General features: G+C 41.5%; 1 protein-coding gene across 3 annotated transcripts in view; it reads right to left on the bottom strand.

Moving 5' to 3' along the window:
- MTM1 (myotubularin 1) overlaps positions 1–27,070 on the bottom strand; it is a 97,602-nt gene that overhangs the window by 16,023 nt on the left and 54,509 nt on the right. For all 3 annotated transcript variants that reach the window (XM_006874777.1, XM_006874775.1, XM_006874776.1), the window contains 3 exons: positions 11,610–11,693; positions 8,672–8,821; positions 5,291–5,479 (listed from right to left, as the gene is read on the bottom strand). In XM_006874777.1, coding sequence (XP_006874839.1) covers positions 5,291–5,479; positions 8,672–8,821; positions 11,610–11,693 — 423 coding nt within the window. The remainder of the gene's footprint in view (positions 1–5,290; positions 5,480–8,671; positions 8,822–11,609; positions 11,694–27,070) is intronic.

The following is a 27,070-nucleotide window of genomic DNA, read 5'->3' on the forward strand; positions in this document are numbered from 1 at the left end:
AAAAATCCCTTCCAATTACTTCATTTTAATGTCACATCCCATCTGTTGTTGTTAGGTGTCACAGAGTCAATTCTGAAGCACCAACCCCAAAATGGTTGCTATACTTGAAGCCATTGCTGCGGACACTGTGCCAATCCATCTCGTTCAGGGTCTTCCTCCTGTTTTTGGGATCTCTCCACTTTATCAAACATGATATCCTCCTCCAGGGACTGGCTCTACCTGATAACATGTCTGAAGTATAAGAGTCGAAGTCTCGTCATCCTGGCTTCTAAGAAGTATTCTGGCTATTCTTCTTCCAATACAGATTTGTTTTTGTCTTCTGGCAGTCCATGATACTTTTAATACTGTCCTTCAATGTTCTTTGCCGTAAGAACTTTGCCATGGTACTTTTAATATCCCCCTCCGATGTTCTTTGCCATAACTCAAATGCATCAATTCTTCTATGGTCTTCCTTATTCACTGTCCAACTTTCACTACACATGAGGATATGGCTTGGCTCAAGCGCACCTTAGTCATCAAACTGAAATATTTGCTCATCAATACTTTAAACAGGTCTTGTGCAGCAACTTTGCCAAATGTCATACATCATTTGATTTCTTGACTGCTGCTTTCATGAGAGGTGATGGTGCATGCAAGCAAAATGAAGTCTTTGACAACCTCAATCTTTTCTCCACCCATCATGCTGCTATTCACTGGTCCAGTGGCGAGGGTTGTTTTTTTGTTTTGTTTTGTTTTTTTTCCTTTACATTGAGGTGCAATCCATACGGAAGGCTGTGGTCTTTGAAGTTCACCAGTAAGTATTTTAAGTTCTCTTTGCTTTAAGCAAGCAGGGTTGCATCATCTGCCTATCACATCTTTCTCCAATCCTGATGCCACGGTTTTCTTCATATAACCCAGCTTCTTGGATTATTTGCTCAACATTCAGAATGAATAAGTATGGTGAAAGAATACAACCCTGGTGCACAACTTTCCTGATTTTAGACAATTCAGTGTTCCCTTGATCAGTTCGAACAGCTAGCTGCCTCTTGGTCTGTGTACAGGTTTCTCATGAGCACAATGAAGTGTTCTGGAATACTTATTCTCTGTAATGTTGTCCATAGCTGGTCATGATCCACACAGTCAAAAGCCTTTGCATTGTCAATAAAGCACAGGTAAACACATTTCCGATATTCTCTGCTTTCAGTCAAGATCCATCTGACATCAGCAATGATATCCCTCATTCCACGGCCTCTTCTGAACCCGGCTTGAACCTCTGGCTGTTCCCTGTCAGTGTACTACTGCAGCCCTTTTTGAATATCTTTAGCAAAATTTTACTTGCATGAGATATTAATGTTATTTTCCAATGATTTCTGCATTCCACTGGGTCACCTCTCTTTGGAATGGGCACAAATATGGACCTCTTCCAATCAATTGGCCAGATAACTCTCTTCCAAATTTCTTGGCATACATAAGTGTGTGCCTCCAGTGCTGCATCAGTTGGTTGAAAGAATTCATTTTGGACTGCATCAGTTCCTGGAGACTTGTTTTTTGTCAATGCCTTCAGTTCACCATGGACTTCTTCCTTCAGTACCATATGATACCTTTTTCAATAGCTGAAAATCGACCCTTTCTTTTTGGTACAGTGACTCTGTGTATTGCTTCCATCTTCTTTGGTTTTTGAATATCAGACAATACATATTGCTATATGAAAGAGAACCAATTTTAACTTCACTTTTCCCTCAGTCTTGGTCTGTTCTCATGCAAAGCACAATGCCTCTGGAGGAAAACGTCAACCATAGTGGTTAAAATGCACCTGAATAAAAAAGTCTAAATGCTAACAATCCACAGTGCAAAGAAACATGCAAACTCGAAGGGCCTGAGCTTGAGCCCAGGGGGCTTTTTCTGGGGCCAACGTCCCCTTGTCCCCTTCTGATCCATCTTCCGAGGGACATGCAGCCTGCCCCCCTCCCCCAACAACTCCAGAGGGAGTCCACTTGTGGAGAGGGGTGCCCATGGTGCACTCCAGGTGCACAGGGACATCCTGCAGGAGGGTTGGCACCCCAAAGAAGTCTTCTTCTCAGCCTTACAAACAATTGTTTTCAAATCATCCCACTGCGACATTCATAAAACCAAACAACAGCACCACACTAAAAGTATCATCATAATCAGTACATTTGGAGAACTTTATACATGCAAATAAAAATGTGCATTACCAAAAGTTAAAGGCCTTTAAAACTGACTATATTTTCAACAGTTTCCTTTAGATGTATTTCTCTAAGATTTAGCAAACCAAAACCAGACATTGTACTAGTTTCATCAACACTGCAGGACTGGGATGAATCCCACAGGCAACAATTGAATAGGCATTTGTCAGTTGATCAGGGGTTACTGCTCCTGGCCCCCTCCAGTCAGACTGCACTCAGAATGAGATCAGGCCCATGACTCTTTTCCTTACCGCCACCCCACTCCCACCCCTGTGAACTTTGCCCCAATTCCTGAAGGCTGTGTGGTACAAACCCACTGAGAGATTTCTAAACTGTCACTTCTACAAGAACCAGCAGAAGCATGTGGTTCTGAATGGCCTCTCAGTACCCCCAAAGGTCACCAAGGATCGACTTTGTGAATAAATGGTTACAACATTTTCAACAAAATCATCAACAGGAATTATTTTTGATCATAATAAAAAAATTCCAATTCGAAGTGAAAATAATTTACATAAAAGTCCTAAAAAATAAGTCTTCAAAACATCTCTTTAAACATATCGCTCTATTTGAAGTAAATTACAATATTTTACAGAGTGTCCGTGGGGTCATCAAAAGACACACACCTTTTACTACCACGTTGTAGTGCCTCGCTGCTGAGAAGACCAACAGAAATAATGCCACAACCCCACACTGCCCATTGGAGCCCCCATCAGCCTCCATTTTTATGGCCTTCCACACGACTTATTTAAAAAGATAAAGCTGTTTCATCTTTACTGTACAAGTGCAGAATGATATTAAAGGGGCAAAATTTGAGTTGAGACAGTTGTCAAGCCTAATCAGTACATTATTAAGGCAGAACAGAGAATGACCAAAAAGCACAGTCCCAGAGAACCACATGAAGCTCTGGCCATTACTATAGTAATGTCGGCATAGCACTAGGCTAGAGGCAGCCTTCTGTGGGGAGCCTGCATTGGATTGGCTAAACACGGCCGCTGTCCTGCAACAAAACACTTGGACAGCAGAGGAGAATTCTGTCTTAGCCTCAGAGGCTACCCATGCCATCTGGACCAGGTGTTGGTTACATTCACACTCTAACCCCTGGAGGTACACAATGACTATCTTGTGAGGGTGCTTCACATGGACACAGAAAAGGACCAGTTCTTTGAGAACTCACCTTTCATCCTTACAATTTGTTTTTTGTTTTTTGAATTAACATAATCTGGATCTAACAGTAGAGGCACAGACTTCTTTTTCTCTCTCAGGTGTTGCAGGCAATGAAACACATTGATGGTATCCCAGATCCGTCTTGGAGGCTCTTTGGTTTTGGAGGCCAGGTGTGCACAGGCCATCAACACGTGCTCCCTGGAATGCTTTACAAACAACTTGGTATAAAAGAACCACTGGAACAACACCGGCCCAGTTGCCATGGCCACTTGTGGCGGCAGGTGGCTCTGGATACCGGCTGCCTAGATGAGAGGGCGGTTCCATGTTGGTGGTGAGGTCGCTTGATATTGAAGTGAAGCTTGGTGCCTGGCAGCAGGCAGTTCTCCAAGTTCATGAGCACCCCAGAGTACAATCTACCCCCAATCAGCAGCCCCTGAGACCCACGGTCACTGCAGTCTTCTACAGGTGCCCTAGTTTCCTATAGATTTTAGAAATGAGTCCCTTGTCTGATATATCATTGCAAAAGATGTTTCCCCGTTCTGTGAGCTCCCTTTTTACTCTTTTGATGAAATCTCTGATGCACATAAGTTTCCAGTTTCTACTCTGTCCCAATGATCTATTTTGTCTTCTTTGGTTTGTGCAATTTTCGCAATGTTTCGTAGTCTGTGTGTGCCCTGTATTAGAGCCCTTTCAATACAGGGCATAGAATCGTTCAGTACTGCAAGTCAAGGCTTGGCTTTTTCAGTTCTTTCAGATTGAGAAATGTTGAGTGTGCAGTCTTTTGGTTTTCTAACTCCAGGTCTCTGCACATTTCATTAAAATATTTGACTTTGTCTTCTCAAGCTGCCCCTTGAAATTTTCTGTTTAGCTCTTTTGTTTCCTCATTTCTTTCATTTGCTTAAGCATCTCTATGACGGAGAACACATTTTAGAGTTTCTTCTGACATCCATTTTGGTCTTTTCCTTCTTTCTTGTCAGTTTGTTGGCCTGTGGTGGTTTGTGAGTTGCTGTGACTCTGGAAGCTATGCCACCAGTATTTTAAATACCAGCAGGGTCACCCATGGTAGACAGGTTTCTGATGAGCATCCAGACTAAGACAGACTAGGAAGAAAGAGAAGCAGAGCACTTCTGAACGTTTAGCCACTGAAACCCTTTTGACTTGCAGTGGAGCGCTGTCAGATAGCACCACAATATTGAATACTGAAACACTACGAATAGTACCAAAATACTGCCAGATATAGTGCTGGAAGATAAGCCCCTCAAATAGGAAGGCACTCAAAATACGACTGGGGAAAAGCTACCTCCTCAAACTTGAACTGACCACTGTCATGCAAATGTAATAAAGCTTTGGTGAACTTTATTTGCTGATGGAGCACAATTCAAAATAAGGAAAAACAGCTGCAAAAATCCACTAATAATTGGAAAATGGGATGTATGAAGTGTGAATCTAGGAAAACTGGGAGTTGTTAAAAATGAAAAGGAACACATAAGAATCGATACCCTAGGCATTGTTGTTAAGTGCCGTCAAGTTGGTTCCGACTCATAGGGTTTCCGAGGAGTGGTTGGTGAGTTTGAACCACCGACCTTGCCGTTCAAACAGACCTTAAGGTTTGCTTATCCTATGGTGCCACACCATGACACCATTCCTCTTCATTTGTCATTCCCGGCATAGAAAATCATTTGACTGTCAGACTCAAAATGGCCAATATCCTCCATTTCAGCTCACTAATCCTAGGCCTTAGTGAGTACACATGGACCCCACCACACAGAACACATAGCAATCAAACTGACTGTTGAAAGAGACAGTGGAAAGGTTCCATGTCATCATTCAAAACAAGGCCAGAGGCTGACCATGGAAGAGACCATCAATTGTTCATAGACAAGTTCAGGTGGAAGCTGAAGAAAATTAAAATCCGTTACTATGGCATCATTCAATGCACTCACCTTGTTGGCCACAGCATTGACATTGGGCCTTGCGTCATAGATAGTCAGTTTAGAAATTTGCCTATTAGTCTCCTTGATAACATCGAGATACTTCTCATCGTCTTTATTCCGTTTACCACTCATACCGACCAGAGGCTGACTGCATCGCACGATGACAGTCTTGTTTTCTGGATGAATCCAAGACAGCACCTAGGTAAGTTCAGACATTTTCAGCTATCAAGAAAAAAGAACTCTCAAGAAAACAATTACAACTATAAGAAAGTGAATCTGATTTTGTGAAATGGGATACTGGTTCTCCTGCCATTTCACTGTGTATGGACCCAGAAACACACAATTAACGGTGCCAACTACTCAGAAACAATCAGTGTAACAATCACTTATCACTGATAAGTGATTAGCACCACATCTACTAGAAATGAAATGCTTAAATCACCTAAAGGAAACTGAAAGCTTCTGATAAGATGCTAATTCTTGTGCTTGTACTAACTAGATCTGCTGTCATATATAAATCACTTTAATAATAAAAAAGGAGAGGCAAAGGAAATCATCTCTGGTACATTTCAGAACGACACCAATTCATGTTTACAGGTCATTTTCCAACAGCCTTAATTCTAGAGTATAATATGGGGGTATGGGAGTGTGTGGGTGTGGATGGGGGGCATATACGTGCAAAAAGATCCCCATACAATGAAGAGACTTGTCAGTCTGTATAAATGTAAGGGAGCTTAGACTCATAGGACAATTCATCAAGTCTGTACTCAAACTCAATCTGCTCTTATTTTTTTGAAACTTTTTATTGTGAACTGAGTGAAGGTTTAATAGATTTATAACCAACAAATCATACACTCTGTTTCATCTCAATGATTGCAATCCCCTCCACGTAACAACAGTTCTGCCGCTTCCTCCTGTGGTTCCTATTTAGATTCCACCCACCTTCCCAACCTGTCTGAAGCTTTTCCCCAGGTAAATGTTGCCCCCCCCACCCCGTTTGATCTTGAATGGTTGACCATTCCATGGTGAGTATGCTCACTCCTTTTATATCCAAGCTATCTGCCCTCCCGGCTCAGAGTGGATGAGAAACAACACACGTAAGGGGAGCTGGGAGCTGCAGCATGGTGGGCAATGGCGTGGACGGAGGAGTCAGGCGCTGCTCTGCCTTGTCTCTAACCTGGAACCCCAGTTCCTCTTAGGTCAATGGGGGAGAAAGGGCTGATGTAAGAACTGAACGAAGCACAGTGCAGGGCACAAACGTGCTGTGCACACCGGCTCACATCAGCTTCTGGAATCAGGCACAGTGGGCAGTGAAGTTAGACACCAAAATGGAAGAAAAATAATCACAAGATTCAGCAAGATACTGCTTAGTAGAAAAAGAGATAATAAGACACAAATTACAGAATAGTTGGCCTTTTTAAACAACAAATAAAATGCATGTCTGGAAGGAAATACACCAACATGTGAACAGTAGTCCTCACTAGGTGGCAGACCTCTTTTTGCTTATCAGTATTTTCTGCAATGTCTAAAATGAACACGGAGTCCTTGCCTGCTAAAGACTCATAAAATTAAGAAAAACTTACTTGAGAACAACAGAGTATTATTAAAAAACTATTAATGTCTGTAGGTCATTTCATTATCCAGTGATGCTTTATTATGTTGTGACCCTGTATAGCAGGGTTGGGGAACCTTCTTTTTGCCAAAATCTATAACATCATTCATGGGCCATACAAAATTATCAACTTAAAATTAGCCTGCAATATTTGGTCAAACATTTAATTCACTCACCCCTAATGTGATGGCTGGAACTGCTGTTGCCTTGGCAGGGCCAGATCAAATGATTTCAAGGGTTTTATACAGCACGCAGGTTGGATGTTATCCACCCCTGCTGTATAGGGCTTCGGAGGAGCAGATGGTGAGTTTGAACCACTGATCTTATGACTCATATCAACCTGAGGTCCAGTGCTTATCCTGCACCAGAACTCCATACCTTATAGTTTATCGATGTACAAAATAACAATTTAGATATATTTTTATCAACATTTTTGGTATTTAAAAAATAACCAAATATCAAATCGTAGTGACTCTGTTATTGGTGACATAACTAAAGGGACATACATTTTCTGGGTTTAACCAAACCTTTGAGATGTACAGCCAAGATCCAGGAGATTAGAAGGCAAGTTGGACAGAGCGTACCAGTTCTCTACATAATATCTATGACAGTCGCCTTATGCAAACTAGCAACTACCCCAAAGGAAGAAAGAGTGACAAAAAAGCCAAGACAGTAAACAGTTATGGCTGTCTTTCTTCTACAGTGGGCGCTCATTCGTTCAGGATAATGTGGACTCTTGGATCAGGATGGTGGCTGAGCATAATGGGTTAGACACACAGTTTCATTTCCTCTCCCTCCTTCACATCCCTTCCCCAAATCCCATGAAATCCTCTCAGTATGTGCTCACTCTCTTATACATATTGGATATAAAAGTTAATAAATATTAATTGAATGATTGAGTAAACAAAACGCATTCACACTCCCCTAGCCCACGTCTCCTTATGGGCAAGGCATATACTAGCGAGACAGTGTAGTCTCTGGCTATGGCACAAAAAGGCACATTCCAACAGAGCATGAAAGGGCTCAACTAGGAACCTTGGCACAGTGTTCTGACAAAATACATGAAGCCACAGGCTTTCAAGCGCAGTATATATCAAGAAGTTATGAGCAGGCATTAACAATTAGAATAGTGAAATTTGGAAGTTGCAAGTCATATTAGATTGGCATTAGACAAATATTCCAAACAAAAATCCTTTAAAGGACAAGACTGTCTAGGCTCAGAAGTTAAAGGCAAGGTGACATTAAATTTTAATTTAATGTCTTCCTTTAATCTTACTTAAAAACAAAACAAAACATACTTATTATGACACATTGAAAATAAACAGAAGGAAAAAACCAACCTCCGCATGTACACAAATCATGTGACACAGTAGACAGGATGCCATATACAGAGATATTTAAGGACCCAAAGAGAACTTCATGCTCTAGATTTGGTGCTACTGGAAGTATACTGTCATGAGGAATCCAGTTTGCTAATGACATTGAAGCAGTCTGCAAATGTGACAAAAATGATCTAATCCTAATAATGGTAAGCCAATGGCAATGCCTGGAGCACGGTAACTCTGCAGGATAAGCAATGGACTGTGAACCACAAGGTCGGCAGTTCAAGCCCTCCAGTCATTCCACGGGAGAAAGATGAGGCTTTCTGCTTCCATCAAGATTTACAAGCCTTGGAAACCCTAGACACCCCGTCCACTGTGAGTTGGCCACTAACACCACCACCAATAAGTTGTCAAAGGCACTCAGTCTTTGATATAAATGTTAATTGCACTACTCACTGGAATTCGATTTCGGGATCGAAAAGTAGCAACTCTCCTGAGGTCGTCGTCTGAAGCACGATATGGAACCACCAAAAGAGCAGGGTAAGTGTCACAGAGCTCGTAACACTGGTTAATAAAAGTGATCCTCCAATAGTGATTGGGCAAGCCCTGCAGGAGCAAAGAAATCCAAGTCAGTATCATACGACTTCGCCTCTTGGTTTGGCCTTTGAGCCTCATTTCAGGATCCTCTCTCTAGTGGAATGTGCGCATGCCTCACTGACCACAGGGTGGTGGCGGCCTACCAATTATTCATGACTTATCAGAAGCGAGCCAAAACAATAATCAAGACAACAGAAGAACACAAGACAAAACACAGGTGATTTCCACAATCTTGAAGAATCTTTGGCAGATACAGACTCTCTAGAGTATGAGAGATCTTCCTTTATTTCACATCGAGATAGCCTTTACTACGTGTATAATACAGATGACTCCAAGCCCTCCCCTCGCCCTAACCCATGGAAAAGTAAACAATGTCATCTTAATCTTTGTCTACTTGAGAATGGAAAAGAGATCAGGCAACTTCCTTTGCCTACTCAACACCAAGGTGAATGCTTCCATCTGCTCTCAAGTAGAAAGAGGCTAAGCTTATGAAGAAAGTGACAGAGGGTGGAGTAGGGAGAACCCCTCTGGGGAGGCTCATTTCGCCACCTCCTATGTGTCTTTTCAATAAAGTTATTCGGGACTTACGATCACCCTACAGGTTGTGTGAGAAATATAGTCATTCACATTCGAAGCCAAATGCTAGTGTGACAGGGAGACAAAGAAGATAGCTCCCATCCTACCATCTAACCACAAAATTGTATCTAGTAGGGACAAGATACAGAGGTGGTGGAATATCCTCTCCCAGTAATCACAAATCCACAAACACACACACACACACACACACAAAGTGAACTATGTGGGTGTTTGCTTTGGGGACAGACATTGTACCTTTTCTTTAGCTCTGGCCCTATAGACCACGGACCAGCGAACCAAACAGATGTTGAGTCTGATGCTGAGTCCAATTAGAGAGTTATAAGTTCCATCAGAAAGTTACAAGAAAAAAAGATTGAATATAATGGCAGTCTACAACAGAATCACGTCGACAGTTCATATATGCATGCAACCATAAAGTCAGAAACTGGTTTGTTTCAAGTCAGAAGTTTTGACCCTAAAAAGAGTCTTGATACTGTCAATGTTGTTGCGTGCCAAGGAGCTGGTTCCAACTCATAGTGACCCTGTGTAGGGTTTACAAGGAACAGCTGGTGGGTTTGTACCACTGACCTTACAGCTAGTAGTCCAGTGCTTATCCTACAGTGCCACAGCAGTCCAAAATTCAAGTAAAAATATTTTAACACATAATGCTATGGAGTTCTCCAAAATACATGTTATGTTTTAATGCTCCCTCTTCATCTTAACAGCTGGTCCAGAACAGAGGCCATTAAGGTGATAAGTAGGCACAGCCTTTGAAAGATGAATCGTGTCAATCTCTTTGTGGCAGCAGTAGTGTTCCAGAGCTCAGTTTCCCACCCAAATTCTAGTACATCAGAGTAGCTACTGAACACACGCACCACTGGTCAAGACTAAGAAGGGAAATCATCCACATGCTTGGTGGCAGAAATGGTAGCTAGAAGGTTCTTCGAAAGCTGTTTATCTTAAGTGCCACTGAGTTGGTTGAGACTCAGCAACCTTGTATAGGGTTTATGAGGAACGACTGGTGGGCTTGAACCACCAACCTTGAGGTTAGCAGTCCAGTGCTGCTTCTACAGTACCATAACTGGACTCCTCTTAAGTGTAGGGTTCTGTCATTTTTCATACAAAGCAGTTGGACTTGATTTGATTCTCAAGTTCATTTGACCACATTGTCCAACTGTGTAAGGAGCTCTGGTAGCGTAGTGGTTACGAATTGGGCTGTGAGCCACAAGGTCAGCAGTTCGAAACTACCAGCTGTTCCGCAGGAGAAAGATGAGGCTTTCTGTTCCCGTAAAGATTTACAGCTTCAGAAACCCTCTAACAAGGTCACTATGAGTCGGAACCGACTCCACGGCACATAACGACAACAACAATAAACAAAGAGTTTTGTAGAATGAGAATGATGAAGACTTCCAGTATAAAATTTCTAGTTGTCCTATAGATGTGGTTATCCCAGAAGTACGATGCTGTAGGATAAGCCCTGGACTGGTAACCACAAGGTCAACATTTCAAACCCACCAGCCACTCTCGGAAACCCTATACAAGCTTGCTGTGAGTCAGAACTGACTCAACGGCACACAACAACAGAGGTCAAAGTGTGGCTCTGGTTATGTGACGACTCTTCTTCACAAAAATGCCACAAGAGACCTTTGTTCCTAAAGAGCAACATTCTTTGAAGCCTCCTGCCTTTACTATAGCAACTCAGCATGCATGTCAGCGATGTTTCTGTAACAGAGCAGTACAGGCAATAACAACCTATGCTCATCAAAGCTTTCACACAAAATAAATCATCACAGAAAGTACAACTGAATTCAATTGAATTTGCCAAGCAGTAGCGAACTGAATTGAAAGCTAACTTCCAGTAATAGTTAAGCTCTTAAATATACAAAGAAACAAGAACAATTAACTCCTAAAAAGGTACAGAGCCCTGACTTTTCCTAGACAACAATTTCATTCATTTCCGAAATAAGGCTTAACTGATGTTCTTTATATAGGGGAATGAAAGAGAATTTAGCTACCAAGCTTCCAATGTAGCTTGAGTATGGTTATGGAGTGAGCGTATAAACGACATAGTAATAAAGTAAGGACTATTGATAGAAGCAGCTATATTTTACAAAATATGGATGACACTATTACCATTCAGAAGATCTTCACCAAGAGCACGAGCAACAACATACTGTCACGAGACACTGTTTTGTGATCCACTGCATAACAATCAACTTACCTGTCGTCTGTACTCTTCAACTGGGTCATAAACCAGCCATCCATCCACGTGAAACTTTTCTTCATTTGAAAATGCAAATAATGGCTAGGAGGAGAAAAGGTTCAGTGTGAAAGAACTATTAGTATATGCATTCTATTATTTCTCACACAATAAAGGTTACCAGATTTGCCGACCATGAAATCACAACGAAAACTAAGACTTTAACAAAGAAACATTGTAAAATTCAGACCAGGCCTACACAAACGTTTATCTTGACTAGCGTGATGCTGGAGGATAAGCGCTGGGCTGCTAATCACAAAGCTGGAGGTTCAAACCCACCAGCTGCTCCTTGGAAACTCTATACAGGGATACAGAGTAGCTATGACTCAGAAGGACTCTGGCACTTAAAAACAACAATTATATACTCTTGAAACTTTGAATTTCTATGGCTACAAACATTTCCTTCAGTCTGTCGTTTTACATGGTGTTCCACAAAAATCAGATTTCCAATCCAGAAAAAAACAATTCCTGTGGATTTTAAAGAATATTAGCATTATGCTGTCTTTTTCTTTCACAATGAAGGTTTCCATAAACCACAGGACTCACTTTTAAGCAAGTACTCTAAAAGCAATAGAGCAGGTAAAAGCCACTGAAAATCAAAAGACAATTCAGGAATGATTCTTCGATAGTGCAGCTGTTTCCAAAAGGAATCATGAAATGCTTTTCTGTTAAAAACCAGGCCATTAGGAGAACTCTTCATTAGCTGATCTCTGTGAACTTGGATTCCAGGTCTTGTTCCTGAACTGACCAGAGGCTCAGACTTTGCGTGGCTCACCTTCTCCATCCATGTTCACTGAAAACTGCCATGGCTTCAAAGACCAATTATCATGTGACTCCACACTAGCTTTTGCTATCCAGGACACTTTCTGAACTCCAGACTTGGATAGTCAAATGTCCACTCTACAACCTTACCCCCGAGCTGCCTGGTAAGGAGTGATGTGCCCCCGACAACCCCCCCACCCCCTCAAACAAAGAAAAAAAAGTGTCACAAATCCTAACCTCTGTGCCTGTGGTTGTCATCCCATTTGGCAATCAGTTGTCTTTGTTATGTGAATGGAACAGGATTATTGTAGGGTGTATCTTGAGTCAATCTCTTTTACGATATAAAAGAGATTAAACAAGCAAGTGAAAGCGGCACAGATGGAGGAAGAGAGCTGCCAAACCACATGGAGATGGCCCAAGAGCAGAAGAGCAGAAGAGACAAGGGCCTTTTCCTAGAGCCAGCACCAAGAATTTGACCTTCTAGACTCATAAACTGTGAGAAACAACATTTCTGTTTGTTAAAGTTACCACTTGTGGTCTGTTACAGCAGCATTGGAGAATCCTGACACGGCCTAATCCTGCATCTTGACAACTTTGCAATTAGCTCATCCAAAAGCAAACTCTTGACTCCCCTTAACCAATCTCGGTCATCCCACACTCTTCCCCATCCTTCTAATTGATTAAGCCCAAAACCTACAAATCATCATCATCATCTCATTGTTACCAACCATGGTTGAAAACCTCTACCATCTCTCACTTGAATGATTTCAATACCTTTAAGTCAGAGTAATACTGTCACAACAGAGATTAGGTAAGTCACTTCTCTGCCTCCAAATAAATCCTCCTGGGTTTTTCCATCTCGCTTGGAGTCAAAGCTGAAGTCCTTCTAATGACCTATGAGACACTTTGCCATCTGGTCACCTCCCCATCATATCTCTGCTTCTCTCCCTTACTTACTTTACTCCAGCTACCCAGGCTTTCCCTGTCACTCTCCAAATGCACCAACCACACACCCATTTCAGGATCTTTGTACCCGTGGTTCCATCTGGCATTCTAGAATGCTTTTCCCTCATGGCTCCCTCCTCCCTTCTTTCAGGTATCTGCGCAAATGTAGCTGTAATCAATGAGCCCTTCCCTAAAACCCTACAGAAAATAACTCTCCCCTCCTTCGTAATGACACATCACTCCCCTTTCTCATTTCATTTCCATAATTTCTGACCATTTGACATATCATACATTCACTTATTTATTTGTTGACTGTTGAACCTCCTACCCCCACACCGATCCCTCCTCCTAGACTGCAGGCTCCGTGAGAGACAGATACTTGTTTTGCTCACATCCTATGTCACCAGCAGAGTAGGCAGAACACATAATTGTTGACTGAATGAAAATGTGAAGCCCACACCGCTCCTACACAACTTTTTTTTTCTAGAAACACTGTGTCTTCCTCCAAGTAGCTTCCTCTCCACCCATTATCCTTCTGCTATCAGTCGGCCACATTGAAGTCTGCTGTTCCCTCCTCCATATTACAGTAGATTTCTGGAACAGCATTGCTAAGCACCAGCAGTTGTCTGTATTTGAATGTCAAGAGGTGTTAAAGTGAAAATGGATTAAGAACTTGCTTTCAAGATAGTTTTGAGCTTTCCAAGACACCAGGCACCTTCAGCTGGCCTCCAGCCTGGCAGCGCTAGGCCTGAGTGTTGTGTAGTTCCTGCTGCAAGGCACACTGACCTAGCTGAGCAACTGGCAGAGCCTTCTGCCCAACACTGAATCCACAGTGATGCTTAAGTATTCAGCACCACTGGGAAAACAAGCAATTCCTGGTAACTGAAGTATAACATATAGGACTTTTCTTGAGAATACCATTCAAATGTCTGGTGTTCTTTCTCTATAAACAGAGGCTAAGGCACATATTGAAGCATTTCCTTGGTGACGTAGCATCACACTAAATACCCAATGCTACACTGATCAGTACCTGGTAACTATAGCAGAGCACTGGACTGTTGACATACTTCTAGATGCAGGTGGTCTGACACATAGGGCTATGCTGACATTAACTCTAAAACAATCCTAGAATCGACTGAAGCTGGATTTCAACATGGTAATCATTTGTTTTGTTAATTGCATCTTTCTCATAAAGCTCAAAGGAAGAATACACGGTTGTATGAGCTCTGGGTAGTGTAAAAAACAACTAATGAAGTTGCGAAATCAAAGGCTCAGATAAAGCTTTCTATCCAGAAAATCGATCAGATTCAGAAAATACTAGCAGCATTTTTAATGCAACTTCTTATTTCTCCATCACTAATATTAAAAGCAACTCCATTTTTGCTTCAGATGCTATCTTGCATCTACATGAAAATGACTGGTGAACACACATTTATAAAATTATCTTAAGATGAAAGCAAAGTGGCCATGACCAACACCAAAATTCTCTCTGTCACTTTTCTCAGTATAGATGATTTAAGAGAATTCCACACACAAGCAACATTAAAAACATGTTCCTAACAGAAGAATAAGTCAACGTCCCTATGCTAGCTATGAAGTGGTATTACTCAGGAAATCTCGTTCAAAACAACACTTCACATTCGGAATGATCGCTAGGAACTAGAAACCTGTGCAGAAGAACTCTGACAGAAACAGCTCCCTATTAGCTTTTTTTTTTTTTTAAAAAAAAAAAAAACCTTTATACTGTGAATTGAGTGAAGGTTAAAAGACAAGATCATTGATTTTACAATCAACAAATCATAGCTTGTTTCTTCTCAGTGAATGCAATCCCTTCCATGCAACCACAGTTCTCCTGCTTTCTCCCTGGGGTTCCTATTTCCGTTCCCCCCTCCTTCCCATCCCTTTTCACCTTTGTCCTTAGGTAAATGCTGCCCTTTTGATTTGGAATGATTGACCATCCCACGGTGAACATACCTTACTAGTACTGTTGTCCCCCCTATATACCTATGTACTGCTTGACTGAAAATTGGGCGAGGGTGAGTGAGTTCCTTTCCAGAAGTGAAGGGTGGTCAAGCGCCACAGTCTCGGGTTCCTCTAATCTCTTTCTGACTGGTAAGCCTGGTCTTTGTTTTTATAATTTTGAATTTTGTTCCACATTTTCTGCCACTCTATTTGATGTTGTTACATGCCGTGGAGTCAGTTCCGACTCATAGCGACCCTGTACAGGGTTTCCGAGGTTGTAAATCTTTACGGGAACAGAAAGCCTCACCTTTCTCCCGTGGAACAGCTGGTAGTTTCGAACTGCTGACGGTGAGATTAGCAGGCCGATTGGTAACTACTACGCTACCAGTGTGATCCCTTTCAGAGCACTTGGTAATGGTACCTGGACTTGATGTTTACCTGCTGCACTGGACTAGTTGATTTCAAACAGCTTCAATTCTCATCACTCTTCTTTCTTCCACAGATGGAGAGGCCTGCACCCTACTCAGATGGCCGCTCATGAGCTTTCAAGATCCCAGATGCTACTCACCAAATCCCTACTAGCTCTTGAAGCTAAGAGCCAGGCTTGAAACTCAACTCTTATAGGAAAACTATGAACCACATAGTGGTTGAATAGCCCTAGTCTTGTCAGACATTAGAGCTTTAGGTGGAAAAGACCAAGGGCTCTAACCCACTTTCTAGACATTCAAATACATTTGCTTGCAATTACAGGATTTTTTTTTTTCCCCTCTTCTTCTTGTTAGCATTACCTGTTGACACTTAGGTTCTACACTTTCTTTAAAAATTAAGTTTCTCAAAAATGATTTTGCTCAGGTTTAAGAAAACACTCCAAAAGAATCCATGATGATATTTTGTGAAGTTGAATGTATCAGGTTTTACTTTCCAGGCATCTCAAATTTTGCTTTTCCCTTTAAAGACTTGGAGAACCAACCAAGAATTTTAAAACATAAGCTCTCAAAAAAGTCACATAAAAGTTAGTCATGATAAAAATGAAAAATTAAAGCAGGGATGAGAAAATTCATTCACTTGTACTTCATTATTGTTGGTCTTCGCTGCTGTTGAGGTGGTCCCTACTCATCAGTGACCTTATGCATAACAGAACGAAGCACGGCCCGGTCCTGCGCCATCCTCACAATTGTTAAGCTTGAGCCCACTGCTGCTGCCACAGTGCCAATGCATCTTGTTGGGGGGTCTTCCTCTCTTTTGCTGACCTTCCACTATACCAAGCATGATGTCCTTCTCCAGAGACTCGTCCCTCCTGATAATATGTACAAAGTACAAGACACAAAGTCTTGCCATGTTGACTTCTAAGGAGCATTCTGGTTGGACCTCTGCCCTGACATATTTGGTTTTCTGGCAGTTCCATGGTACTCTCAATATTCTTCATTACCACAACGTACAAAATTCCCTGCCAGTGGCCACTCATCATAAGCCTAACTACTGTTCCTGTCTGAAAGCTGTGAGAACCTAGCTAATAGTATCATCTCTCTCAGAGATTACATTTGTTTTTCCATCTTTGAGTCTGATTGGAACTTTATTAGTGGGTTGATATTTTCAACAAAGATTCCTGACTATAACATGGGGCTCATCTTGACCCTTTATGTGGAGAGTGGGACTACTCAGATGGAGAGAACTGGTCTGAGAGAATTGTCCAGTATGCTGATCGAGCAGGGATCTAATCGTGTTTGTTAAGTAATATGAAAGTTCATTCCATGGGTCTGAAAAAGCACTAGAATGATCCAGGCCCATAGCCTGAGAACAGAGAACTTGTTTTTGTGTGGTGGTTGATGGTTCAGTAAGCCCAAATGGTCTCTTTTGACAAGGCCCCTGTTGTAGAATTGGGGTGGGATGGGAGTAGAGTGGGGTAGGGCTGGCAACTTTCCAGGTTGCCAGCCACTGCGTGTCCCCTTCTAACCGCTCCTGAACCAGAGTCTCTAGAGGGTGAGTACTCTGGTCCTACAAGGGACACATGAAAGACACCTGTACCCCTTCCTTGACCCTCCTCACTGCCCCCAAGAACCAGTATCAATCTAGCCTAGGGGTCTACGTGGGCAAAGTATTTGGGGGTCAGGGTAGCTGCTTGGCTTTTGCTAAAAATCTGATTTTGAAACAATTATGGATTCACAGGAAGATGCAAAGAAAAACATGGGGAGATTCAATGCTAATATTGCACATAACTGAAACACATCAACACCCAGAAATTGACATCATACAATACCCACTTTTAAAGTCCAGCCCTGATCCCATCAAGTGAGCTGGTATCCCTTTATTTTGCGCTACGCAAAAGGGGTTTCAAAATATCTGTGGAAAAACGGAATTAAGAGATTTGGAAGTTTTCCAGGAACGTTTTGAAGCCCCTCATATTAGTTTTGGGCAGAGTCCCTGAGTTGCACGAATGCTTAGTGAAATGCACTTGCCAGCTAAGTTCTAGTCCATCCAGAGGCCTGGAAATCTACTGCCACTGAAAATCACACGAACACAGTTTTACTGTGAGATGCAAGGGGTCAGAATCACCTAGGCTACTGCTGTTAACCTTTGGGCATCTCATCTTTTCAAGTTCCTACTAAAATCAAGACATGCCACATATGGAGACTGACAAACAGCAATCATGTACTGTTTTTTTTTTTTGTTTTTTTTTCTGGGTTAAAAATAACACAGTGTAACATTTGAAAAATGTTAAAGGACAAAGTTGAGATGAAAAATCTCAGATTTCACACTTGGAATAGAAACAGCTCTGACAAAGGGACTAGACCTTGTCACTTTAACTTAGCTGCAATTACCATTGTTTTGTCTTGTGGGGTAAAAATCCAAATGACAACAGCTTTTAGCTTTCACTTAATTAGCTGCTAATTTAAAATGGCACCTATATAAAGACACCCTGATTTGCTAAAAACACCTAGGTGGGACTCTTTGTCTTGTGCACATCTATGAATGTTGAGCGATTCCTGAGTTTCCTTCCTTGAATACAGGGAGCTACACAACAACCCCTTCCCCCAGCTTAGGATCCCTAGACCTCACTTGGCATGTCCTGGTTCAGAAGTGGGGTTCCCTTTTCCAGACTTCAAAAAATTACATATCATTCAAATGGGGGCTATTACAGAGGAAAAAGCAAGCTCACAGTGTTCTGGGGAACAAATTGCTAAGCTATTTAGATTTGAAAGCATTGTAAATGATGTGCCTGGTGTCAGCACACAATGGCACAGACACTAGACGCATGCTACTTTGAGGAAGGTCAGATCCTTTGTATGGAGCTCCCTAACCTTAAAGATTTAGAGAGCCACTACCTGCTTCTTTCCTGGTAGAATTTTTCATTGTTTGAACAGGAATATAAAAGGACCATTTTCCCCTCCTAATGTGATTCCAGAAATTGAAGACCTTTTAAAAAGCTTCTAGCTACCATTTAAGGGTGCAGCATTGTGTAATTGCTTCATTTTCATCTTTTAGATTACACTTAAGGAACAAGACCCCTTTTATAAAAAAAAAAAAAATGCTCATATTAGAAGGGGAAAAAACTAAAATTATTTAAGGAAGAATCATAAAAAGAGGTACTGAAATCTGGCAAAGTTTGTAATTCTCAGTAGCACTTCCGTGCCAGTCAGTGCTCTAAGTGTGACTAAATTAATTCACAGAACTGCATCAAAACTAATTTACTCCAAACAGCTGATAAAAATTTCATGGGTCAAAGACAGCTAGTACATACATGCCCACTTATCTTTGGTTTGCGTAAATAATTCCTCTAAATAGCCAATAATGGTGAAATTGAAGAATTCTACCAACTTCCTTGTGTGGCGCTGTGGGTTAATGTGCTGGACTGCAAAGTCAGTTTGAACCACAAGGTTCAAGCTCACCAGCCACTCTTTGGAAACTCTATATAGGGTTTTCAAGGGTAAGGAGCTCTGGTAGCATAGTGATCATGAGTCGGGTTGCTAACCTCAAGGTCAGAACTGACTCCATGGCACACCACCACCACCACCACCACCACCAAGGGTAAGAACTAACTCAATGGCATTTAACAGCAACAACAACAACCAACTTCCTTAGTCTGAAATTGATCACTTACTAAATATGTGTAACGCTGGGGAAAGTGCTTAATATTCCTGGGTCTCAGTAACCATCATAAATATATGAAAGGGCTTAAAAAAGTTCATAGAAAAATGGAATTTCTCTAGGAACTTTTTGAAGCTCCCCAGTGTGTTTCAAAGGAGGCCTGGTGGCATAGTAGGTTACATGTTGGGCTGTTAACTTCAAGATCCGCAGTTCTTATCCACCAGTCACGTCACAGAAAAAAGATGAGGCTTTCTGCTCTCATAAAGATTTACAGCCTCGGAAACTCTATACATGGCCACTATGAGTTGGAACTGACGGCACACCATCGCCACCACCAGCACCGGTGTGTATGCATATGTATTTGTATGTATATATGCATGTATAAGTATGCATAAGGAGTTCTGGTAGCATAATGGTTTACTTGCTGGGCTGCTGACCAAAAGGTCAGCAGTTTGAATCCACCAGCTGCCCTGCAGGAGAAAGATGAGGCTTTCTAGTCTCGTTAAGATTTACAGCCTCGGAAACCCTATAAAGGGTCGCTGTGAGTCAGAACCAAGTCCACGGCATAGAACAGCAGCAGCATGAGTATGTTATCCATTACTCAGCCATCAAGCTTGACGTGCTGTGGTGGCTTGCATGTTTAATATTATGCTGGAAGCTAAGCCACCGGTATTTTAAATACCAACAGGGTCATCCATAGTGAGCAGTTTTCAGCAGAGATTCCAGACTAAGACAGACAAGGTAGAAGGAATGTTGAGTCACAGAAAACACTATAAATAGCAGCAGAATGTTGTCAGATATACTGCCAGAAGATGAACTCCTCAGGTTGAAAGGCACTCAAAATACAACTGGGAAAAACTACCTCTCAAACTAAAGTTGACCTTCATGACATGAATGAAACAAAGCTTTTAGGACCTTCATTTGCTGATGAGGCACAATGCAACATGACAAGAAACAGATGCAAACATCCAGAAATTACCAGATTTTGGAATGTAGGAAGTATGAATCTTGGAAAATGAGAAGTTGTCAAAAATGAAAAGGAATGCATAAAGATGGATATCCTAGGCATTAGTGAGCTGAAAAGGACAAGTATTGGCCATTTTTAATGAGATATAATCAATTTGCTAGGAACAACAAATTGAGGAAGAAGGCACCACATTCATTGTCAAAAAAAAGATCTCAAGATCTATCTTGAAGTACAATGTTGTCCATGTTAGGAAACTACCCATAAGCCCTACAAGTAAGACCAGTTAACATTGCATTGCTGTTCATATTCACCAAGGCTAAAGCCAGTGATGGTGAAATTGAAGAATTCAATTTCACACAACTTTTTTTTGTGTGGCGCTGGACTGCAAAGTTGGTTTGAACCACAAGGTTGGCAGTTCAAGCTCACCAGTCACTCTTTGGAAACCATATATAGGGTCACAAAGGGTAAGAACCAACTCAATGGCACTTAATAACAACAACAACCAAATTCCTTAGTCGGAAATTGATCTCACATACAATCAAGATGGACTGATAATTACTGGTGGTGTTAATGCTAAGGTTAGAAACAAAGAGGATCTAAACCATTCTAGAGAGCGCATGACAGAATTTTGCAAGACCAATGGCTTATTAATTACAAACAACTTTTTAAAATAACATAAAAGGTGACTATACACATGGACCTCACCAGGTGGAATACACATGACTAAACTGACTACATCTATGGGAAGAGATAGCGGGGAAGCTCAACTTATCAGCCAAAACAAGGCCAGGGGACATCTGTGGAACAGACCATCAATTGCTCATATGCAAGTTGAAGAAAATGAAAACAAATCCACAAGTACCAAAATTGGACCTTGAACATACTCCACGTGAATTTAGAGGCCATCTCAAGAAAAGATTGTAACCATTTGACAGTAACTACAGATCAGAGAAGTTGTGGGATGACATCAAAAACATCATAATGAGAAGAAAGCAAAGGTCATTAAAAAGATAGGAAAGAAAGCAAGACCAAAATGGATGTCAGAAGAGACTCTGAAATTTGCTTTACAGCATAGAGAAGCTATAGCTACTGGAAGTGAAAGAGCTGCACAGAAAATTTCAAAGGGCAGCTTGAGAGGACAAGCTCAAGTATTATAAAGAAATGGGCAAAGACATGAAGTTAGAAAATCAAAAGGGAAGAACATGCTCACCATTTCTCAAGCTGAAAGAACTTAAGAAAATATTAAAGCATTTACTTGCAATATTGAAGGATTCTATAGGCAAAATATTGAATGACGCAGAAAGCATCAAAAGAAGATGAAAGGAACCCAATTAAAAAATGGGCATAGGACATGAACAGACACTTTACCCAGGAGGAGATCCTGGTAGCCAACAAACATATGAAATCATGTTCATGATCATTAGCTATTAGAGGGATGGAAATCAAAACAACAATGAGATATCATCTCACGCCAGCAATAACAGCGAAGTTAAAAACAAACAGAGAACAATAAATGCTGGCAAGGATGTGGAGAGACTGGGACCTTCCTACATTGCTGGTGGAACTGCAAAATGGTCCAACCACTCTGGAAAACAGTAAAGCACTTCCTCAGAAGGTTGGAAATATAAATACCTTATGATCCAGCAATTCCTCTACTTGGTATTTACCCACAAGAAATACGAGCCATAACACGCATAGATATATGCATACCAATGTTCATAGCAGCACTATTTATAACAGCAAAAAGATGGAGACAGCCTAAGTGCCCATCAAAGGAAGAATGGATAAACAAACTTTGGTACATACACACAATGGAGTATTATGATACCTTGATAAATAACAAGGAAGTTGCAAACCACCACCATAACATGGATGAACCTTGAGGACATTAGTCAGTCACAAAAGGAGAAATATTGCATAAGACCATTACTGCAAAAGCTTAAGAAAAGATACCCACACTAAAAGGAAGAAAAACGGAAAAAGGAAAAATTCTTTGTTGGTTACAAGGGGGTGGGGGGGGAGGGAGGGCATGGTAAAGCAGAGAGTAGGGGGCAGACACATCACAGTTCAGGAGTTGAGGTGGGCAATACACAAGAAGGGGGAGGGGGTGGAAAAACAAGGTAGATAGGAGAACACTTATGCAGGCTTGCATCGGCTAAATGGTGATGTATGCTCAACCTTGGAACAAAAGGGCTCTGTGATACAGGGATTGAGGCATAGTCTGAATGGGAAAATAGGGAAAATAGTCTTAAGATGCTTGACTGTCCTATGAATATTGGTTTCCCTTGCCTACTATTTTACAATAGACACATGAAGGGGATTAAAAAGGAATACCCAGAAACATGATTATAGAAAGTCTGTAAGCCCGCCTTCAGCCTATAACTGATTGGAATACCTAAAAGGAGTGCTAGAGCTTGCCCACTGAAAGAGGCCTCTTGCAGAGCCTTTGTAGAGTATAAGACCTTAGGTAGAATCCTGATCCCTGTCCAGAACCTTCTGCGGTGGGAAATGTTCACTTGAAAAGGCAAGCAGACCAGCCTGGAGCAGTTAGGGGAACAGAAGATACTTCTTGAAAGGAAGGCTAGCAGGTAAAATCTGAAACAAAAATGGCAGTCTGACTGGTTACTACAAGAACAAGCAAGTTTTTCACTGGGGAGCCATCAAGACAAGCAATGAAGTCCCTTCAGGACAAACCCCTTACCAAGGTTGAAACTCAAATGGAATACACAAGCAGGCACTTTGGTCTACTGGTAAGAGGAAGTGGGGGAAAAGTAGCAATGAAGAGGTGGGCTGAGTCCGACCAAGTTACATAGATCCCCATCGACCTGGAGTATGGTGAGAGCTGGTTGGCCCAAAGTACGGTGAGACCTGGGAACTCCTGAACCCATGGACAAGGACATAGCCATAGAGGGCTACAGCTGAGAGTGAAGCGTCCAGTTGATATGAAGTGAGGGGATATGTTGAAGGGCACTCAAACTTGCAGATAGTGTCCATTGGACCTAGGTTCAATGGCTGGATGTTCAGAACCAGAGTAGAGGAAGTAAAAGAGAGGGGAAGAAAAAAAAAAAATTTTTTTTTTAAAAGGAAACAAGTGTAAATTGCTACAATCTGATGAACTTGACCTATACTTATGGATGTAGTAGGTGAAAATACCAACCAAGAGGGAAAGAATCTACATAGCAAGGATCGTTCCCATTCCCTCTGTAAACAGGGTTGATCAGGACGGGCAACTTAGACAATGGCTACCTAAAATGGGGGGTGGGGGTGGGGTGGCTGTAAAGGCATGAAGTGACTGGCTTACAAGTTTTCAAGAGGGAGTTTAGATTCAGAGTATGTGGGGAGGGGGAAGGTAGAATCCCCACTGAGTGGTTTTCATCCTGTCCAGACAGGTCTGGTGAAAGGAAATTGGGACAGTACTCTCATGTGAGTAATTGTTATCATGACTAATTGTGACTGTCGCAACTGTAAAGGTAAGTTTTGTAGCAAAAAGGGGTGAGTGGTTGATGTTATAGTCCCGGAGCAGAGGACCCTGGGACCATCAAGGGAGAAGAGCAGGAGTGGAGTGTGGGACCCTACCCAGAGAATCGGTGACACCAGGGATGGAGGCAGAGATGATGACATGGAGAGATGGAGCACCTGAGAACTCTAGACTCATGGAGGGAGAGGGAATGTGTGATGGCAGCTGGGGGGCAGGCTTGCAGGGTGTGTGTTTGTGCCCTTTGGCTGTTTGTATGATTGTATATTCCAGAGTGTTTTGGTACCCATTCAAAAAAATAAACATATGGAATAGAAGTAAATGCTGTTGAGTGATGATGTCTGGAGGGGATTTTAATCATTTCAATGAAACGAATATGACAGGATGAGTGTAAAATCGATGTTCCCTCACGTAAACTATTACTCATTTCACAATAAAAACTCGAAGAAAAAAATAAAAGATGAAAGGAATAAAGAGTCACTGTTGCAAAAATGGTTGATCTTCAACCATTTCAAGAGATAGCATGCAATCAAGAGACAATGGTACTGAAGGAAGAAGTCCAAGATGTATTAAAGGCACTGGCAAAGAACAAGACTCCAGGATTTGACAGAATACAATTTAAAAATTCTTTCAACAAACTGAGGCAGCACTGGCGGCACTCACTCATCTATGCCAAGAAATTTGGCCAACTGACTGAAAGAGAGACATACAGAGGAGCCCTGGTGTGGCGCAGTAGGATAAGCAGTGAACCAACCATATGATTGGTTTGAACTACAAGATTAGTGGTTCAAACTTACCAGCTGCTCCTCATAAACCCTATACAAGGTCTCTATGAGTAGGAACCAACTCAGTGGCACTGACCAACAAGAACATTCCAAAGAGAGGTGACCCAACAGAATGTAGAAATCATCAAACAATATCACTAATATAACACGCAAGTAAAATTTTGCTGAGGAAAATTCAAAAATAGTAGTAAGAGAACAACAATGGTGAACTGGGAGAAATTCCATCCAGATTAAGAAGAGAGCATGGAACAAGAGATGTCATTGCTGATATTAGATGGATCTCGGCAGAGAGTAGAGATTGTCAGAAAAATGCTTACTTGTGCTTTATTCACTATGTGTGGATCCTGACAAACTACGGATAACATTGCAAAGAATGGATATTCCAGAAAACTTAATTGTGCTCATGAGAAACTTGCACATACACCATGAGGCTGTCATTAGAAGAGAACAAAGGGATACTGAATGGTTATAAATCAGAAAAGGTGTATACCAGGATTGTATTCTTTCACCATACTTATTCAATCTGTATGATGATTAATAATTTGAGAAGCTGGATTATATGAAAAAGAATTTGGCATCAGGATTGGAGGAAGATTCGCTTACAATGTGCAGATAATACAACCTTGCTTGTTGAAAGCAAAAAAGACTTGGAATGCTTAATGATGAAGATTAAAGACCACAGCCTTCAGTATGGGTTGCACCTCAATGTAAAGAAAACCTTACAACTGAGCCAATAAATAATAATGTGATCAATGAAAAAAAAAATGATATTGTCAAAGACTTCATTTTGCTGAATCCACAATCAATGTTCATGGAAGCAGCAGTCAAAAAAATCAAACGACATATTGTATTCAGCCAATCTGCTGTACAAAACCCCTTTAAAGTGTTCAAGAGCAAAGGTGTCAGTTTGATATGCATGTGAAAATTGGACAGTGAACAGGGAAGGCAGTAGAAAAAGCGATGCATCAGAAGTCTACTGTTCGAGAAAAACACACAAATCTGTGATGGACGAAGTGCAGCCAGAATGCTCCTTACATGCCATCCTTCGGACAGTCCCTGGAGAAGGACATCATGCATAGTAAAGTGGAAGGTTAGTGAAAAAGAGATAGTTTGGCACTGTGGCCGTGCCACAAGAACTGTGAGGATGCCACAAGACCAAGCAGTGTTTTGTTCTGTTGTGTACAGGGTCACTACTAAGAGTCAACGGGATGTCACATAACCACAATAAACAACATAAGTGTGCATGTTCATGTGTATGTTTTTGTTGTTGATTCTGACTCCTGGTGATCCCATGTGTGTAGAGTAGATCTGTTCCATAGGGCTTTCAAGGCTGTGAACTTTTGGAAGCAGGCTTCCAGGTCTCTGGGTGGATATGAACCACCAACCTTTCTGTTCAAACTGACCTTATGGTCCAGTGCATTATTCCACAGTGCCACACTAGTATATATATACATATCATCAATTTTTAAAATATTCATTAATTCAAGGAATGACCACAAAAGTAAGTAAAATGCCATCTGCAATCATCTGGAAACAGATGGCTCTTGACTCTTTGTCCACACTCATAACTTCTTCTCACCTTATTTTTACCTCTGGGCAATTTGGACCACTGATCACATCCAGGCCTCCTAGACATATACACCTGGCTTTGCATATGCACTTGTAACTCAGTACATCCATAAGGGAACTGGCCGCCTCTTCTCAATTCCCCTCCTGCCTTCCTCATCTCAATCCATCCCTCTCCATCATCTCATTCCCCCCTTCATAGGCATATGTAGGCAATCAACAAAATGTGCTGATTTTCCCTTATAGTTCCTTCTCAAATGAGGTCAGATTTGAGAGGAAGATGCTCCCAGCTTTAATAACATTGGTGATCTCAATTTCAAAGGCAAACCGAGGAGAAGGAGACCATTAAAAGCAATTGGGAGCAGAAAAGAGGAGGGTTTGGGGTGAAGTGAGTGATTCATTTTAAATAAAAGTATAGGAGTCAGTAGAAGTTACCTAGCACTTAAGAGGAGACATGAAGCTAGAGATTTGGAAATCATACTGAGAAACACAAAGGTTTCTGAGACATGAGAGCGAGAAAGCTCACGAGGAGGGCAGCATATAGAAGAGGAGGAGGAAGGACAGATTTTCCAGAAGACCCAAATTTAGAAGGCAGAAGGGAGCAGAAGAGCCAGAAGAAAAGGACCAGGAAATTGAGATCTTGGAAGGTACTAAGAAAGTTAAATTTCAAAAAAAGAGGGCAAGGTGTCTAGAAGTAGGATGGCCTAGATGCCACAACTGAGACTTGTGTTGAAAATATCTATCCATGCTGGATAGAACAGAAATCATTTTGAAACATACATGAATGAATTGACTGGGGAGAAATAAAGACTCAAAAGACAAAATCTAACCACAAAGAGGAACACAGACAAGCAAGAAAAGAATGTTGGCTTTT

This window comes from Chrysochloris asiatica, unplaced genomic scaffold (genome assembly GCF_000296735.1).
Source record: "Chrysochloris asiatica unplaced genomic scaffold, ChrAsi1.0 scaffold00301, whole genome shotgun sequence".
Lineage (NCBI taxonomy): Eukaryota > Metazoa > Chordata > Mammalia > Afrosoricida > Chrysochloridae > Chrysochloris > Chrysochloris asiatica.